The 19429-nt window shown below is 41.3% G+C and overlaps 1 protein-coding gene across 1 annotated transcript; it reads right to left on the bottom strand.

Annotated features, from left to right (window-relative positions):
* Positions 1–10965: 10965 nt before the first annotated feature.
* On the bottom strand, positions 10966–15467 carry LOC102295268 (H-2 class II histocompatibility antigen, E-S beta chain-like). Its single transcript, XM_005951352.3, has 6 exons — positions 15367–15467; positions 14893–15165; positions 12859–13072; positions 12711–12778; positions 12494–12616; positions 10966–11911 (listed from the first exon to the last, which is right to left on the bottom strand). The coding sequence occupies exons 1-6, from the start codon at positions 15419–15421 to the stop codon at positions 11889–11891; spliced, it is 756 nt and encodes a 251-aa protein (XP_005951414.1). The 5' UTR covers positions 15422–15467; the 3' UTR covers positions 10966–11888.
* Between the last annotated feature and the right edge of the window lie 3962 nt (positions 15468–19429).

Genomic DNA, 19429 nt, shown 5'->3' with positions numbered 1-19429 from the left:
CAACTGTTTAAGACAGTTTTTCTGCCCTCCGACAACCAAGAACGCATCCTGAGAGGAATTTTGGATCGTGTTCAGGCTCAGGACGAGCCGCTCCCAACCTTTGTCGCCCACATGTTGAGTGAGTTTGACAAACTGAAGAGCCCCCCACCTGAAAAAGACAGAATTGACCTAATTAGTAAACATGCTCTCGAAAAATACAGAGTTGCCCTGTATGGCGCTAATGTCACTTCTGTAATGGACCTGCTGCTACGCGCTCATGAGCTTCACTCAGTGCTTGGACCACAAAGACCACAGCCTGCTTTATGTAGCAAAGACAACTATAAGCCTGAACCTTACTGCTTCAAATGCTCTCAGCCAGGGTTCACTACACGCACCTGCCCAAACTGTAACACCCAACCTCATTTGCCACAACGAGCCTCGAACACCGCTAGGCATGGCCCAGTCCAGCCATTGCCAGCACCTGGCCCCTCTGACCCTGGCCATGAAAAGGTGGAATTAAGCAGCACCACATCCCAGCCACAATACAGGCAGTCGGGAAACTACAGGGGGGGGAGGACATTTCACAGAGGCCAACCTTCCCCCAGTTACTAACGGAGCCTCACACGCCCGATTCACTACAGGGTGGACACAGTCTTGGACACTTGGAAGACAATTTTTCACAAGTCCACTGGAATACCCCACTAAGAACGAAAGTGAACTTCAATGCTTCATCTGTGGATGCTACCCTCGACACGGGTGCTTCCCTCTCGGCTGTACGAACAGATCTCATTCAAGTAAATGACTCTTACCCTAGAAACACAAGTGAGTGGAATGGTCCTGCAGTTAACCTCGCCAATAATGCTCCCTGTATCCCTGTTGGTGTTATTTGGCTCAATATTGGATTCATGAACAAGAACTTTTACCAGCGTTTTGCCATAATACCAGATTTGTCCTCTCCTTTCATTCTGGGAATGGATTTTATGGCAAGAGCTTCTGTTTCTATTCACATTCCCACTAGAACAGTCTACATTGAGGACATCCCCTGCCCACTCGCAGACAATGAAGAGGACCTTCAAAATGATTACTCACATTCACAGCTGATGACACCACACTCTTCTTGAAGAATGCAAATCAAATCCGTCCAGCCCTTAGTGTTATTAGTGATTTCTCTGAGGCATCTGCTTTATGTCGAAATCTAAAAAAATGTGAATTACTAGCAATTAAAGGCTGCACTGCAAATGCTCTCTGTAACATTTCTGTTAAACAAGAAGTCACATATCCAGGACTGTTAAGCCCTCCTGCAGTCCCACAGTCTCCTGTTTTCCCAATGGCCACATCGACACCTCATGTTCATGTGATGGACAAAACTGAACCCACCAACAGTACCAATCCGTTCCTGCCCAGCAACCCATTTCAACCTACAAATCCTTTCCTCCCATCTCACTCACTTGAACTCAGCAGCACTTCCAGAGTGATTGCGGCAGCTTTACATCACGCAAAGCTGGAGCCTCCTGTGTATGCTGGGGACGGAAAAGTGCAACCTGAGGACTGGTTAAATGCAGTTGGCACATACAAAGCCTCATTGAACCTAACTGATGGGCAATTGCTAAACGAACTGCCACACTTTCTTGCAAAAGAGCCCGGGAAATGGTTCAAGGCACTGAGCTCCCACATCACATCATGGGCTCAATTCTGTCAACTGTTTAAGACAGTTTTTCTGCCCTCCGACAACCAAGAACGCATCCTGAGAGGAATTTTGGATCGTGTTCAGGCTCAGGACGAGCCGCTCCCAACCTTTGTCGCCCACATGTTGAGTGAGTTTGACAAACTGAAGAGCCCCCCACCTGAAAAAGACAGAATTGACCTAATTAGTAAACATGCTCTCGAAAAATACAGAGTTGCCCTGTATGGCGCTAATGTCACTTCTGTAATGGACCTGCTGCTACGCGCTCATGAGCTTCACTCAGTGCTTGGACCACAAAGACCACAGCCTGCTTTATGTAGCAAAGACAACTATAAGCCTGAACCTTACTGCTTCAAATGCTCTCAGCCAGGGTTCACTACACGCACCTGCCCAAACTGTAACACCCAACCTCATTTGCCACAACGAGCCTCGAACACCGCTAGGCATGGCCCAGTCCAGCCATTGCCAGCACCTGGCCCCTCTGACCCTGGCCATGAAAAGGTGGAATTAAGCAGCACCACATCCCAGCCACAATACAGGCAGTCGGGAAACTACAGGGGGGAGGACATTTCACAGAGGCCAACCTTCCCCCAGTTACTAACGGAGCCTCACACGCCCCTTTTTCTCACCCTTAACTAATGCATAATAAACCATTAATAATGGTTTATAAAGCATTTACAGATTAATTAATAATATAGCTATAAACTATTTATTAGCATCTATAAGGGGAGCCTTATTGTAAAGTGGTACCCTTCTTAGTTGGTGCTCGGTCTGATTCCGCAGTTCTTCCTGCTGACAGCGTGCCACCGCCACCTGCTCTCACTGCATGGCCGCCAACTCGGCCACCATTCTCACCACCTCCTCCCTCTGCTGGCCCAATTCTGGGTCTGCCATGCCTCCCCTCCTGGATTTCGGCACCAGCATGCACAGCAGACAGACAGCAGTGAGGGATTGTTCTGAACCTGAGAGAAAACCTGAGAAATCAAGTGGAGGAAGGATCAGCCTCTACTGTGGACTGACAGCAGCTCTGCTGCTTCTGTGCTGCTTTTCATTCATTTACTGTCTGAATAGAAAACAGGATTTCTACTCATCTAATAATGGAGGTCAGAAAGATATGGGTTTTTTTTCTTACAGAAAAAGTGGTGTTTGTGTTCCACAGTGATCTGTTGCTTTATTGTCTGATCTCATAAAAACTCCCAGACTGTATCTGTGAGTTCAGACACGTGTTCATTTAGAGCCTTAAACCTTGTACTTGAAGCTTTAATATTTTTATTGATAAGTTGAAATTGTGTTACAAACAAATGCTATTTTTCTATTTATATAAAACTGTTAATTATTAATAGTACAGTTAAACATATTTTATTGTTTTATAAATGTACATTTTAAAAACAAAATGTGGCAATGTATGAGTCTGAAGAAGTGAAACACAACACTGACTCACACACTTGTAATCATGTATAACTCTTATTATTGTGTCATAAATGTTTCCTGTGTGCTCTGCAGTTTCTTACAGTATATATAGTATTGGTATCGGTCTGATCCTGACCTAAATTCCAGGATTGGATATCAGGGAGAAACAAAAAATGTAACCCAATCCTTAAATATCTCAAAAGCACCTCACAAAACTTGTGACATGGCGTAACCCAGGTAGTGAGTGGTACCTTACCATGTCGGAGAAGTATGTATCACATGATAGAGCAGCTGTTGCGTGCGAGATCTGTCGGCTGTCTGGAGTTACTTCACACTGAAAGCATCTGGAGATTCGCTACGTGCTGCCAAACCAGCATTTCATCTTCGAGCAAGCTATCCCAAAGAAGTAAAGCAAGTGTGTAAGTTCATCTCTGAATGTTTATAAAGCATTCCTATGTTAAGCTTAACAACCGGTATATGGAGCTCTGACGTCTGTGCAATGTCATTGGCTCATTGACTCAAGTTTTACTTTGAGAAAAACTAACTAACTAACTAAACTAACCCTAACCCGTCGAAAGGGGAGGGGCCGGCTGCTCCCAAATAGAGCACATTTCATTCATAATGTTGTAAATCCAAGCCCATTATGTATTCACGATCTGAATACTGGGTTGTGTGAAATCCCAGAAATACACCTTAGACAAAGTGAATCTGTGAACTGGGGTGTAGGTCTATTAGGTTATGTGGTGGCGATCCTCGGGTTGGGGGATGGGTGTTCATACTGGAGTGCAAAATTAAAACCAATGGAAGATGGACAAGAAAAGTTCAAAGCCATCAGGTGCTCAGTTTAGAAAAAATAGAAAAGAAGAGGAGGAGAAACGAGCAAAAGATACAGGTAAGCAGATGTGTCGTTGGATAATGGCAGGTCATCCTGAAACAATCAGAATCAGAATACTTTATTAATCCCTAAGGAAATTATGTGGGTTACAGTTGCTCCAAGAAGAAATGGTAAAAATAGTAACAGTAACAGACTAAACTCCAAACAATACATTATGTTACAGATTTTAATATTAATTAGTCATTGTCAGTTGTTGATTTGTCCTGTTCTCATTGTATGACGAATTATGATGGCTGTTTGGTAGCCGTTTGCATACTATGCATACTCTCTCTCTCTTCATATGTGTATGTGTGTGCAGTGGCAGTCCTAGCCTGTTTGGCGCCCTGGGCGAACCTCCCTCTGGCGCCCCCCCCCCCACACACACACACACACACAAACATATTAAGGATTGTACATTAACAAAACTGTTGTACACACACACATATGAAGAGAGAGAGAGTATGCATAGTACTACAGTTTGTAGATGCACATTTGGATAGATTGGTGAACTTCTGCCTGTCTTTAATTCTGAGAAACTCGATCTTTTCAAAGTATAGAATAGAATAGAATAGAATTCAACTTTATTGTCATTGCACATGCACAGGTACAGGGCAACGAAATGCAGTTTGCATCCATCCAGAAGTGCTTTAGTGATATAGATATATTACAATATATATTAGCAATAATATAGATATGTGAGTATATTACAGAAATGGGTCTATTATGGTATGTTATAATGTACACGGTATGAAGTATGTTGTGAATATTCTATAACTATAGGTATGTACAGGCTGTAGTGAGTACAAGCTATGTACAGGCTATGAACAGGATATAAATATGAAAAACTATCGTAAATGCAAATCTAAATATTTACGAAATCAAATACAGAACAAAAAATCACTTTATTGTCACATCGCATGTGCAGGACATCTGGTACAGCACATGCGAGTGAAATTCTTGTGTGCGAGCTCACAAGCAACAGAAATGTGCAAAATACAATCAAGTCAAAACAGCAAAATACAAGAATGGCTACATCTGAAACTAATAAATATATGTACAATATATAATAGTGTATGCATTTCTGGATGTGTATACTAAATATTTTCCTACGGGTGTGTGTGTGTGTGTGTGTGTGTGTGTGTGTGTGTGTGTATACACATTTTACAAATTAAATAGTAAAAAATAATAATAAATAAAATATATAAAAATATACAGAGTTGAATATGTGCAAAACAAGTGGCATTTATATACAGTGTGGAGTGCATAGTGTTGAAGTTCCAGTAGTGAAGCTGAGGTGTCTATGAACGTGTTCAGCAGTCTGATGGCCTGATGGAAAAGCTGTCTCTCAGTCTGCTGGTACGGGACCGGATGCTGCAGAACCTCCTTCCTGATGGAAGCAGTCTGAACAGTTTATGGCTGGGGTGACTGGAGTCCTTGATGATCCTCCCCGCTTTCCTCAGGCACGCTTCCTGTAGATGTCTTGGAGGGAGGGAAGCTCACCTCCAATTATCCGTTCAGAGCACCGCACTACTCGCTGGAGAGCTTTGCAGTTGTAGGCGGTGCTGTTGCCATACCAGGTGGTGATGCATCCAGTGAGGATGCTCTCAATGGCACAGTGATAGAAGGTCCTGAGGATGCGGGGGCTCATGCCAGAATCTTTTCAGTCTCCTGAGAAAGAAGAGGCGCTGCTGCGCCTTCTTCACTGTTTTGTTTGTGTGTACTGACCACGTAAGATCCTCAGCCAGATGTACACCAAGGAACCGGAAGCTGCTCACTCTCTCCACAGCAGCGCCGTTGATGGTGATGGGGGTGTGTACTTCTCTGCACCTCCGGAAGTCCACTATCAACTCCTTTGTCTTTGCGACGTTGAGGGTGAGATGGTTGTCTTGACACCAGTGGGTCAGGGCGCTGACCTCCTCCCTGTAAGCCGTCTCATCACCGTTGGTGATAAGACCCACCACTGTAGTGTCGTCCGCAAACTTCACAATGATGTTGGAGTTGTTAGTGGCTGTGCAGTCGTAGGTGTAGAGTGAGTACAGGAGAGGGCTCAGTACACACCCCTGTGGAGCACCAGTGTTCAGTGTGATGGGGGATGAGGTGATGCTGCCCAGTCTGACCACTTGGCGTCTGTCAGACAGGAAGCTAAGGATCCAGCTGCAGAGGGAGCTGCTCAGTCCTAGATCCTGCAGTTTCCTGTCCAGCTTCGAGGGAACGATGGTATTGAATGCTGAGCTGTAATCTACAAACAGCATTCTCACATACGTGTCTCTCTTCTCCAGGTGTGACAGGGCAGTGTGTAGTGTCAGGGCTATGGCATCATCAGTGGACCTGTTGTGGCGGTATGCGAACTGTAGAGGGTCCAGTGAGTCGGGTAGTGCAGAGCGGATGAAGTCCCTGACCAGCTTCTCGAAGCATTTGCTACGATGGGGGTCAGGGCTACAGGTCGCCAGTCGTTCAATGAGGAGATGGTGGAGGATTTGGGTACAGGGACGATGGTGGCCATTTTGAAGCAGGCTGGGACTACAGACAGAGAGAGGGAAAGGTTGAAGATGTGTGTGAACACTCCAGCCAGCTGAGCCGCGCATGACTTGAGGACCCGGCCGGGAATCCCGTCCGGACCAGTAGCTTTGCGCGCGTTCACCTTCCTGAAGCACTTCCGCACATCCTCCTCAGACACAGTGTGCGCGCTGACGTCATCCGCGGTGCGCCACTGTCCGGTCTCATGGTGTTCGCTGTGTCGAATCTGCGTAGAATACGTTTAGATCCTCACACAGAGAGGCCGTGGTCTGCGGTGTGCTGGTTTTCCCTCTAAAGTCTGTGATCGTGTTTAGTCCCTGCCACATACTCCGAGGGTTGTCAAACTGTTGCTCCACCCTGTCCCTGTACTCACGTTTGGCTGCTTTGATCGTCTTCCGGAGTTGGTAATGTGCGTGTTTGTAGTCCGATGTGTTCGCGGAGGCAAAGGCGGTGCCTCCGCCGTGCCGCGCGAACATCTCCGTTAATCCAGGGTTTTTGATTTGGGAAGGATTTAACTGTTCTGGATGGGACGACATCTTCCACGCATTTCCTGATAAATCCGCAGACTGAGAATACAGCTATACAGAAATGGGAACTATGCAGTGAAAAGTTGTAGGATTAAAGATTATTGAATGTACAGAATGATTATTTACACAGAGCTATACAGTAGTGCAGTTAAGATAAGTGAGGGTGTAGATAGTTTCTACAGAGGCTATATAAAGTGCTAGTGGTTGTGAGTGGTGGTTCAGTCCATGTTATTATTGTGTGTTTGAGGGTACAGTTGTCCATTGTGGTGTGTGTATGTTCAGTCCATGAGTTTAACGTGGGTCAGATGTCAGGAGGCAGAGTTCAGGAGTCTGACAGCTGTGGGGAAGAAGCTGTTCCGGTACCTGGTGGTCTTAGTCCGGAGGCTCCTGTAGCGCCTCCCAGAGGGCAGGAGGGTGAAGAGTCCATGTGATGGGTGACTGGGGTCTTTGATGATTTTCCCAGCCCTTTTCAGACACCGCTTCCTGTAGATGTCTTTTATGGCAGGAAGTGGTGCTCCGGCGATGCGCTGGGCAGTTTTCACGACCCTCTGCAACGCCTTCCGGTCCGAGGCAGAGCAGTTCCCGTACCAGACTGTTATACAGTTGGTCAGGATGCTCTCGATGGTGCAGCGATAGAAGTTCACCAGGATGTCTGAGGACAGGTGGTTCTTCCTCAGAGTCCTCAAGAAGAAGAGGCGCTGGTGAGCCTTCTTGACCAGCTTGGAGCAGTTGGTCGTCCAGGTGAGATCCTCGGAGATGTGGACTCCCAGGAACTTGAAGCTGCTCACACGCTCCACAGCCGTCCCCTTAATGTGGATGGGTGGATGTGGGTCAGCATTCCTCCTGTAGTCCACGATGAGCTCCTTGGTCTTCTCGGTGTTAAGCAGCAGGTTGTTTGTGTCGCACCACTCAGCCAGACGATCCACCTCCTCCCTGTAGGCGGCCTCATCGTTGTCACTGATGAGGCCAATCACCGTGGTGTCATCTGCAAACTTAATGATGGTGTTGGAACCATCAGCAGGTCTGCAGTCGTGGGTGAAGAGGGAGTAGAGGAAAGGGCTCATCACACAGCCTTGTGGTACACCAGTGTTCATTGTGATGGTAGATGAGCAGCGGTTATCCAGCCGGACATGTTGGGCAGTTGTCAGAATTACCAGTGACTTTCATAATAATAATAATAATAATAAATTTTATTTATGAGCGCCTTTCAAGTCACCCAAGGACACTTTACAATAGGATAAAACACTTAGTAAAACAATGGCAGAATAAGAACAATAAAATAAAGCACAAGATAAAATGAACAAACAGTGGATTCACAGTGAATATGCAGATTTGAACAGATGAGTTTTGAGTTGGGATTTAAACTGGGGGAGAGAACCAATATTTCTTATTTCAGGGGGCAGAGAGTTCCACAGCCTGGGAGCAGAGCAGCTGAAAGCTCTGCTTCCCATGGTGGTGAGGCGGAAGGAAGGTACAGTAAGCTGGATAGAAGAAGAAGAACGAAGTGAACGGGCAGAACAAGTGGTGGTTAACAGGTCAGAAAGGTAAGAAGGAGCGAGGTTATGAAGGGCCTTGAAGGTGAGCAGAAGAAGTTTGAAAATTATCCGGAATTTCACAGGGAGCCAGTGAAGTTCCTGAAGAACAGGGGTGATGTGCTGGTAGGAGGGGGTTCTGGTGATAATGCGAGCAGCAGAGTTCTGAACCAGTTGAAGCTTATGGAGGGATTTTTGGGGGAGACCATGCAGAAGAGAATTGCAGTAGTCAATACGGGAGGTAACAAGACTATGTACAAGAATGGACGTAGACTGGGTGGAAAGAGAAGGAAGCAATCTGTTAATGTTACGTAGATGGAAGTAGGCAGAACGGGTGAGGTTATTGATGTGAGATTTATAGGAAAGTGAACTGTCTAGGATGACACCAAGGCTCTTAACCTGAGGAGAAGGGAAAACTGTGGAGTTATCGATGGTGAGTGAGAAATGGTTTGCCTTCAAAAGGTTGGATTTGGTGCCGATAAGGAGGATCTCAGTTTTATCCTCATACTCATTATACTCATTTTATACTCAGTATGTCAGTCATGTTACTGACTTACTGCCAATTAACCTCTAAATGCTCCTCCAGCTGATTCACTTTAATAACAGTGACTTTTCCAAGCTTTTGTTGCCTGAATACAAATCATTGCATTTTGTTTTTATTGACCAAACCAGAATGAGAATGTTAAAATTTACAATGTTGACTGGGAACTGCAGTAATAGATAATATTGTTGGGTGTAACTATGAGTTCAAATGGCTGTTTTATTTATCAGCAGTGGTCTAACATTGGGTAAGCTCTTTCATGTTAGGTTTGAGGGTCAGCAGTGATGTAACTAACCAAAATAAATGAGAATCATGAATGTTAAAAATATAGATATTTTTTTTAATAATAGAATAACATCACTTCTATCCTGGGCAGGTTTACCTTACTCAACCACTTTGATTTCTCAGTAAAACAAACAAAAAAACAAACAAACAAACAAAAAAATTTCTGGCACAGTTATTTGTTCATTAAGAAATTAACAAAGAGTGTTCTAGAAAAACACTTTTCCGTGCTGCAGGACAGTGGTTTCATGGTCAGTGTTTAACCCTTTGAGGTCCTCACCAAGAAAAAAGCAATGGAAATGTTTTTGTTTCGATTTCTTATTGATTTGGGTGACTAATAACCACAATCAATATTTCTTTTTTCAATAGACCCTTTAGTTTTTAAAATATTGATTTCTACCAAACAGTTGAGATGTCCCTCTATGGTAAAAGTATGAAATGTCATGCAAATACAAGTACATTAGATAATACAGTTGAGAAAAAATCAAATAAAGTGCCAAATTATAATTAAATTAATAACAAAACTATCCAGGCCATTGGATAAAGTTTATTTCTAGTAGCATGCCAGTGAACACTGCTGTTTTCATTCCATCAAATGAAAGTATTATATCAAACAACAAAATACATAGTTTTTTCATCTGCAAATGTGAAAAATGTGATACAGCACAAAATACTCACATTCAGGCCACTTCTGATTGAATGCTACTGTGCAAAATCATTTTTGTTTTAAAAAAAGTGCAAATCAAGCACATCTGCTTGTGGTTTTGGTCGTTGGGGTCTTAGGGTGTAGCATTTATTCTGTGGTCTTGGAGAGCTGATCATGGTTGTCCAACTCTAGATGCTGGCTTGTTAACTTGGTTCAGACACAGCCAGGTGGAAACCTTTTGAGAGCCATCGGTTTCTGGTCCAGTAGGGCACAGTCCCTCTTGTAGACCAGGTATTCAAGTCAAGGATGTATCCGAACAGTGGAATATGCCATCTCCTTAACATTTAACTTATAACTTGTCTTGTACAGGTGTAATAGCATATCAGAAACTTTAATTCCTCCCTTATGCTAATTATATACAGGGATGAGTGATGGGCATGGAATGGTGATCTGATGATGTTTAGGAGGTTGACACATTTTGTGTCAAACCATTGCATTGCAATCAGACCTTGATCAGCCTGTAATAACAGGCTTCATGGCCCTTCTTCATTAGTTCTTTGTCTGCCATCAGGGGAGCTCCACCGGTGCAGTTTGGTCATACAGTACCAATGCACCTGACACCCAAGGAGGTGTGCAAGTTCTGGACCAAGCTGAAACTTGTGAAGAACTGCAGTTCTTTTATGGGTTTGCATAGTGGGTTTTTTTTACAACTTTGGCCCCTTAAAGGTAGCTTCTGTTCCTTTTCACTCAGTGGAGCATTGAAGAATGTAGACCCCCCTTGATACAGCAGCAAGTTGTGGATGATGCCAGATGAACTTGCTTGGCAGAACAATTTAAAGCCCCACTCATCTGGTTTGTTGGCAATATACTGGTGGAGAGTGCCAGCCCTTGTTGCTTCATATGAAACCATGACCTCAAACACACTGTGGTTGAAGGTGGGTGATATCATCAGTATCATGCCACAGGATCATGTGATTTTGAGCCATATAATTGTTTAGTGTCCATATAGTACTTGTTAAACATGAAATTATAATTTTAACAACTTAGTAATATTAATTTACCAGCTACTGTAATTTGATTAAAAGGTAATCAGTTGTGATATTTATGATTTACACGTGTTATTCTTGATTTTTACAATATTTATTAATATTAACTCAGAAAGTTACAAAAATGACTTACTGAGGAAATTATTTCAGCATATTCTTGCTGTGCTAACACTTAATGTGATTTATCAATAGCAATGGATAAACAAAATGGGTCTAGTGGTCTGATTTTATGGCAAATAGTCAATTTTAATAACATTTAGGTTATGTTAGCATTAGCACCATAAAGATGCTTTTGTTTGACCACTTTTTAAAAAAATTATTAAACATTTAATTTCACTTTTTTAATACATTCAAGTGACATACATCTGTTTAGTAAGTCCTCCAACACTATCATATATCAAAAAATGTTATCTTCCTACCTTAGTTTTATTGGGAGAGGGATAAGAAGAGCCAACAGTTTCCATTTGCAGTGCCTTCTGATGGATTTTTTTGGCATTACAGATGTAAACCAATTGGTAGAAAAGACTCAATAAGGTAGGCCAATTTCAGTGAAAGCCTCAGTTAGATATAGGGCCTGAAAATGTGCTCTACCAATTGGTTGACCGGAACACTAAAGGGTTTTAAACAGTGTACAGTGACATCAATGTGTTGATGCATGTAAGTAAGCACACAGGTGAAATGTTATGTTTATTGTGGTTCAAAGACATTAATTAAACATCTATACATGAGTTTGGTCATGGATCAGGTTCAGAGTCGCCCATTCCAGAGATCATGAGTCTGCTGAACACACAAATCAGCTGCTTCTTACTCCATCAGAAAGAGCCAGGACTAGGATCAGGATCCTGCCTCATTAATTGAAAAACAGAGTATGATCTAGATAAAGAGATAAGGACAGAGTCAATAAGACACTCTTTATCCACATGAGGACAACTGATCTCAATCAAACATCAACAACAATGATTCAGTGAAGTCCCTAGTTTAAATGCATGGACTCTGTCTGCTCTGAAAAACGGGTCTGAACTGGTGTGAAATCCTTTAAGTCTGAGAGGGAGATGCCTGAGGCCTGAAGCAGCTGAGGTTGTCTAAATAAGGGACTAATATCTAATCAGAGGACAGCAGATAAAATATAGAGTTCAAAAATACACATGTGATTGTGTTAATTGGTAATTTAGCTTCCAATGCAATATTAGAATAAAAAATTGTAATAAAAGCTCAGACTCAGGCCCTTTAGATGGAGAGCCAATCCAGACCTCTTATTCAGGGATAGCTGGGATCTATCACATTTGAACGCATCAGTGAAATTAGACTGGGGCCTAAATATGGACTTAAAACTTGTCTAAACTTGTGAGAAATTAAATTCACTAGCTGAAAGTGAATATAGAACATAAACAGGCTAACAAAAAGGCTGACATAAACGCTTGCCAACTGGTCTGTGAGTGTGAGTCCTGGTCTAACCTGCGGCTTTCCACCTGTAGAGAAAACATCCAGCCAAAAGTAAGATCAGACCCAGGGTCAGTATAGAGGCTCCGATGGCAATCAGCATGGTTGATTCAGGAGTTGATTTGTCCGAGGACGGCTCTGAGTCGGACAGGTGACAGACAGAGGCCAACAGTCAAACAGACAGGTGAGCAGTCAAATACATATTTCTGTGGACATAAAGACAGGTATTTACCCCAGTCAGTGATCAGAGGTTCCTTCAGGCTGGCGTGCTCCACCACACAGGAGATGTTCTCGCCAGACCTTCAACACAAAGACCACTGATTCACAAACCACTCACAGAACTGGATCTGGAAATGAACCTGGATCTGATGTGGACTGACCTGGGTGTGTACTCCAGGTAGGAGTGAGTCTGGTAGTACCAATCACCATTTGCCATCTCCTTAGTGGAAGTGACATCAGAGGTGACTTCCTGTCCGTCTCTGAGCCAGCTCACTTTGATCTCACTGGGAAAGAAGTCGTAGACGCTGCAGACCAACATGGCAGGATGTTGACCAGAAAGCGGAGTCTTGGACTTAATTCTGACACTGGGCTGAACTAAAAACCACACAGACATTATATTTCCATTGTGGCAATATTATGTGTAATGGGATAGAATCATCTGTAATCTACCTATAGAAAATGTGTCAGCTGTCAGAATAATGGCATCATTTTGGTTATTTGTAATTAAATAAATTAGAATTGCAAATTTCAAATCAATTTTATTTATATTGCTTCAAATCACAACAGTTGCCTATTGTAAGGTAAAATCCCTACATTAATATAAGGAAATAAGATTAAAAAAAATGCAACAATCATATGACCCCTATGAGCAAGAGTTTTGGTGAGAAAACTGAAGGCTCTCCCTCACATTCTACTTTTAAATACTCTAGGAATGACAAGTAAGCCTGCAGTGCGAGAGCGAATTGCCTAATGGCATGATATGGCACTGTAAAGTCATTAAGATAAGATGAGGTCTCATTATTGAGGAGCAGGATTTTAAATTAAATTCTGGATTTAACAGGAAGCCACTGAAGGGAAGCCAATACAGGGGAAATATGCTCTCTCTTTCTAATTCATAATTTCTAATATCATAATTTTATTAATATCATATTTTTATTACTTCCTTTATTACACCCTAATCTCATGAATAATTTATTGGGGTCATAAATCACTCTGTTTGACATAAGGGGCGTAATATCACTCTCTCGAATGAACTAGTTTTTCAGCGTCACTCTGAGACAGGATATTTCTAATTTTAGAGATGTTGCACAAATGGAAAAAAGCAGTCCTACATATTTGTTTAATATGTGTATTGAAGGACATCTTGGTAAAAAATGACACTTTTTTTTTCAAATTGCAATTATTAATTAACACTAACAGTATCAGTGTGAGATAGGCTACGTTCACACTGCAGGCGAAAGAGCATCAAATCCGATTTTTTTGACCCTATGCGACCCATATCCGATCATGGTATGACAGTGTGAACGGCACAAATCCAATATTTTCAAATCCGATCTGGGTCACTTTCGTATGTGGTACTGAATCGATACATATCCGATGTTTCAGAAAGCGACTGCTGTTTGAATGGTCAAGTCGCATTAAATCTGTCTTTTACGTCACCGACACACGCCAATTATAGCGCCGGAGAAGCGCCCGATAAGACATCGCAAATGCTTCCTGGCCATCCAGTGAAACTGTTGGGAAGACTGCGTTGGAGAAACATGAACATTTTATTTGTACTGTATAATCTGCAGATTCTGACAGAAATCTGCAACTATCCTTTGAAGCAGCGCCTCTCTAAAACAGCAATAAGGATAATTATTAGGTTATTTACATTATTATGTAAATAACAAAATAACTTAAAGCAAAAATTGGGAAACGTAAAGTCCGAAGTCTTTATATTAAGGGCCATCAGTCAAACAATACTGTTTGCTCTGGGTCTAAACAGAGCGCGTTGTGTGTGACGTCTTCTTTTGCACATGCGGGCCGCTTTGAGGGTTCACACTAGAGCGTTTGCTGTCGCATTTTATTTGTAGTGTGAACAAGCAGACAAAAAAATCGGATTTGAAGAAGCTCAAGTTTTGCCACCAGCATTCAATGCAAGCTGTATTTACACAAATATTTGTTAAATCATCTTCTACTTTTTAACTTCTAATTAAAGTTTTAATTAATCCTGAAATAATTTAATAAAATTTTTTTCATTGTTAAAAAACTTCGTTTCTTGAATTTTAAAGAAACAGAACTCCAGTAGACTCCAAATTTCTAAACAAATTTAAACCTTCAGGAGTTTAAGGATTAAACTGAGTGATTCAGAGTGTTGGTCACTGTGTGGCTGAACATGATGCCCTGATGATGTTGCACAACTACACACTCACCTGACTTAGCTAGAACAGCCCGATCATGAACATCAATGTTATGGTAACAATATTCCGTTACCATTTGTCTCATTGAATTCAGCCGTGCAGTATTATTGTTCCAGAGCATTGCCAGCTCCACTCCATGCTCAGTGAATCCAACATACTTCCCCACACTGCTGCTGAACCTGATGTACTCTATCTTCTTGTAATAGCGAGAGTAGATGTACTCGATGTGCTTCAGCGCAGTGGAGTTAAATTCACAGCGTTCCACCCTATACTCTAAAAATCCATCTGAAGAACAAAACAGAACATCAGTGAAGTGCAGACTGTGGAGAACTGATCATACCTGCTCTATAATAGATGATAAAGTATAAACTGTATGTTGTATTGATGAGTCTTTTGATCAATGAACCATGTATTGATCAACAATATACAGACCAAAGATGGATGTATTAATTGGTAATAGTGTGTTGATCAGTGCATTGATCATACCTGCAGTGCGGATGCTGATGAAGAGGAGGGTGAAGCAGAGAAAAGATGAAGCCATGTTCCTGAGTGCTCTTAACAAACTGCCTCAGTCTGACTGAGAGCTGCTTTAAAAGCCAGATGACATAGTCACTTGATCACAGCATCACCTGTTAATAGGAAGAACTCTCTCAGAAAGGTTTCTTCTGTAGTTTATAACCCCACCCTGCCACACCCCTTTTTTCTCTAGCTAATGCAGTCCTAGGTATTAATGCGACTGAGGACTGAGGATGTTCAGATGGAAACACTGTGACTTATTTGTTCAGATAAAGATAAACTAAATACAAAATGATTTGGCTTTTATAAAAGTGTGATATTATCTATCGTTAAGCAAATATACTGGAACCAGCAGGTTCATCATGTTCATTAGTCAAAGTAAACTTTATTGCCATCTCCGCTACATACAGTATCATTATTGATGACAGTACGTGTTAGACAAAGTAAAGCTTCAATTTGTTTGAAGACCTGAAACATTTAAGTGTGATAAACACATCAACAGTATTTTCATGATTGATTATGGTGAATTACTCTGAGGTCAGAACCACATCTCTAACTCTGTAACTGCATGAGTCTGTGGACATCAATTAAGCTGTTAATGAACCTGCAGTCAGCTGAGACTGAATAAATTACATGGATGAGTGATGAAATCTTTCTCCCACTGAAAACGTCACATCCAGATGAACAGAATCAACTTTTTGAGATTTTCTTACCTGGATGACTGAGCATGTATCAAGACATTATTGATCAGTTCTACAGATCTTTAATCAGTGATTCTACAGTAAATGATTCCGAGGAGCCGACTGACAGTGTAAAAGCTTCATTACTGTCCACAGACTCACGCTGTTACAGAGTTAGAAATTTGATCTGACCTCAAGGTAAATCACAAGTGAAAAAGTGTTTGCCCCCTTCCTGATTTTTTTTCTGTATTTTTATATTAATATGATGTGACTGTGAAAAAAAATCAGTAACTAATTACTTACGGTTCCAAAAAAGTAATCCTGTTACTTGTTTTCAAAAGTAATTATTTGCTTAGTTAGTTACTTTTTAAAAACATGACACACAAGCTGAATAGGTAATAAAGCAATAATTACCTGCATAATCCATCATATAAAATGTAATCAAATGAAAAAGTTTGTTTTTAAAACTTGCTTTATTAGTTTTAATCTTTTAACTTTATGCATCAAGCAAAAATTAAATTAAATGCAAGTCTTTGACTTGAAGAAATTTGTTTAGCATTTAAACCTATATTCTGCACATTCCAGCATATAAAATAAAACAGTTTTTTTGCGTTTACACTGACTCTTTCAAATAGATGCAAGTAAAACACAGCAGAAAATCAATAAATTCAAAGACTCAGCGGCACTAAGCCCTGTTGCTCTTCAATCTATTTTCACCTGTATAGCAGGAGTGAGGTAGGCGGAGGTTTGCCCTGGTGCAGGTGTGCTGCAGCGGTCATGTTAGTGGAAGGATCCGGGAGTTTCTCTGTGAATTTCACATTCCCGTGGCAGCGTACTTGGTGCTTGCTCAGAAGTTTATGGGTTTTTTTCGCTGTAGAAAGAAGTTTTCAGTGTATAGCGGACACTAATGTTTTTGTCACTTTTTATGAAACAAACTCAAAGTAAGGTCAGTACTTCCATGCTTTAAAGGCGGCACAGTCATACTCTCTCCCGCACTCGATATATAATCCATTGTTGATCTGCACAAGTCTGTTACCACGAAAGTCACACATGCTAATATCATTGTCGTGAGACAAGCTTTAGCTTGGCACACACCTGGGGAACACAGCCGAACAGAATCTGTCTGACGAGACAGGACAGACAAACCGGAATATGAAGCACACGGAATGAGGGACTGCCAAAATTACAGTTTAGCAATGCAGTAACGCAGCGTGCTTACTGGAAAGTAACAGTAATCTAATTACCTTTATTGCAATAGTAATCCCTTACTTTACTTGTTACTTGAAAAAAGTAATCGGTTTACAGTTACTGCCCATCTCTGGTGGTGAATCACATCTTCCAGCTTCACTTAGTCCAACATTTACTGTCATCTGTTACAATAAACATGATGAACGTGCTGGTTCCAGTATCTCTGCTTTACTGATCATCCAAAACAGAAAATAATATCACACTTTATAGAAGCCAAATCATGTTGTATTTGGTTTATCTTTATCTGAACAAATGGGTCATATGTTTCAATTTGAACAGTCCAAAAACTTTGGACCACATATTGCTACCAGCTTAATCCTCGGTCACATTAATACCTGGCACTGCATTAGCTAGAGAAGAAAGGGATTAATTGATTGATTGATTGATTGATTGACTCATTCATTGATTGATTCATTGATTGATTCATTGATTGATTCATTGATTGATTGATTCATTGATTGATTGATTGATAGTACTTTATTCATCCCGAGGGATGTGGCAGGGTGGTGTGATAAACTATCCAAAAAACCTCTGTTAGAGTTCTTCCTGTTAACAGGTGATGCTGTGATCACGTGACTCTACACAGTAAAAAATGAGTGTCAGTTTTGCAGAGTTGATTTTATCTCTGTTTCAAATAACCTTTTGTCCCACTCAAAATTAGAGTAAAATTTACTCCATGGCCAGTCTTAACTTTTTAGTTTTAATTCCTCTCAATTTGGTGTCGAAATGAACAATGAAATGTTCAGAGAAATAAGGTTACACTTTACACAGCTTTTTTTTTTTTTTTTTTACTACAAATGCAGTTTAATAATAACACACTAATGTGTAATAATATTTCACTTCTATTTCTCTGTAGTGTAATTTTTTATATTCATCATATTCAGTTCATCATCATCAGGTTGTCAACATTAAAGACAACTAAATCTTGCTTTGTCCTTTGTCAACTCATAGGCATAGGAATGCTTTTGAAAGGCTACTGCACATGATGGCAAATTGAGCAGCACTGGTTTCTCATGTATTATCAAAACTTAATCTGGTAAAACAGAGGCATCAGACACTACTTTAACATTGTTTATCCCTTTTACATTCAGAGAGACATACTTTAAATCACTCATTGCAGGATCTGGTTATTTAAATCATGTAGAGTGGTAGCAACAGTAAAAGTATCAGCCTCATAAATTAACTTATAAGAAAGACTCCAAACGTCCCTCCGCCCGCTCATATGTAGTGTTGATGCATGTGTGTTCTAAGGTGCATTTTCTCTTCATTTTGAGAAGAGAGGGAAGCCACGTTTCAAAATATGTAATAGCATTCGTCTTTTCCACCCCTTCCTTGACACTAAATATGCGGAGATTATATCTTCTACTCTGAGCTTCTTGATCATCCAGCCGGTTTGAGAGCATGCAAATCTTACTTTCTACACGAGTAAGCCTAACTTCCATGTCGGCTATTATATCCTCCGCATTCGAGGCAGGTCTCTGCTTCATCAAGGCATCTCGTGTTGCCATCAAGAGTTGCCTGAATAGCATCAAGTTTGCTGTTGATAACATCCATCTTCCCTTCTATAATCGTACCAACCACATCTGTTATTTTTGCAGTTAAGATGTCATAATCGAAGGGGTAGCTTGGGTTAGCTTCAGCCATGCTTCCATCATTAGCTTCAAGGTTAGCCTTCAGACTGACCTGGCTTCGAAATTGCAAACTGAGCTTTGGAGGTCTCTTATCGGCATTCTCTTTTTATCCTTTTTAGCTGGCATGATGTCCATAGGTCAGTGATAGTGATGCGTGAATCTCGCGAATACTCGAGAATCACTTTACTGACTCATGAATCATGATTCACAAGCCCAACTGACTCGCTGACTCATCCCTGTTGGTTTTAGCAAACTAATTTCATTAGTAGAAATATATCTAACTTATAATTAAAATTGTGGAGAAAAACACGAAGTATCCAGTATCTTAACAAAAACATTTCTGCTCTGAACTGGAAGAAAAAACCCTGAGTAGAATCTCTCATCAACGGTGCGAGTTAGGCGCACCGGCACAAAAGTTAGGCGCACTCAAATATTTCAACCACATCGCTAAAACCGCAGTTTTACATGTGCACT

This window comes from Haplochromis burtoni, unplaced genomic scaffold, assembly GCF_018398535.1.
Source record: "Haplochromis burtoni strain Fernald_Lab_line unplaced genomic scaffold, NCSU_Asbu1 Contig_694, whole genome shotgun sequence".
Taxonomy (NCBI): domain Eukaryota; kingdom Metazoa; phylum Chordata; class Actinopteri; order Cichliformes; family Cichlidae; genus Haplochromis; species Haplochromis burtoni.
Note: the sequence above shows the minus strand (reverse complement) of the source record. Positions and strands in the feature narration are given on the sequence as shown.

Coding starts and splice junctions, on each gene's coding strand:
- LOC102295268 (XM_005951352.3), bottom strand. CDS start 15,421: ATGGCTTCATCTTTTCTCTGCTTCACCCTCCTCTTCATCAGCATCCGC. Junction 15,166..15,366: donor CATCAGCATCCGCACTGCAG/GTATGATCAATG, acceptor TTTGTTCTTCAG/ATGGATTTTTAGAGTATAGG. Junction 13,073..14,892: donor GGCTGTTCTAGCTAAGTCAG/GTGAGTGTGTAG, acceptor TGTGGTTTTTAG/TTCAGCCCAGTGTCAGAATT.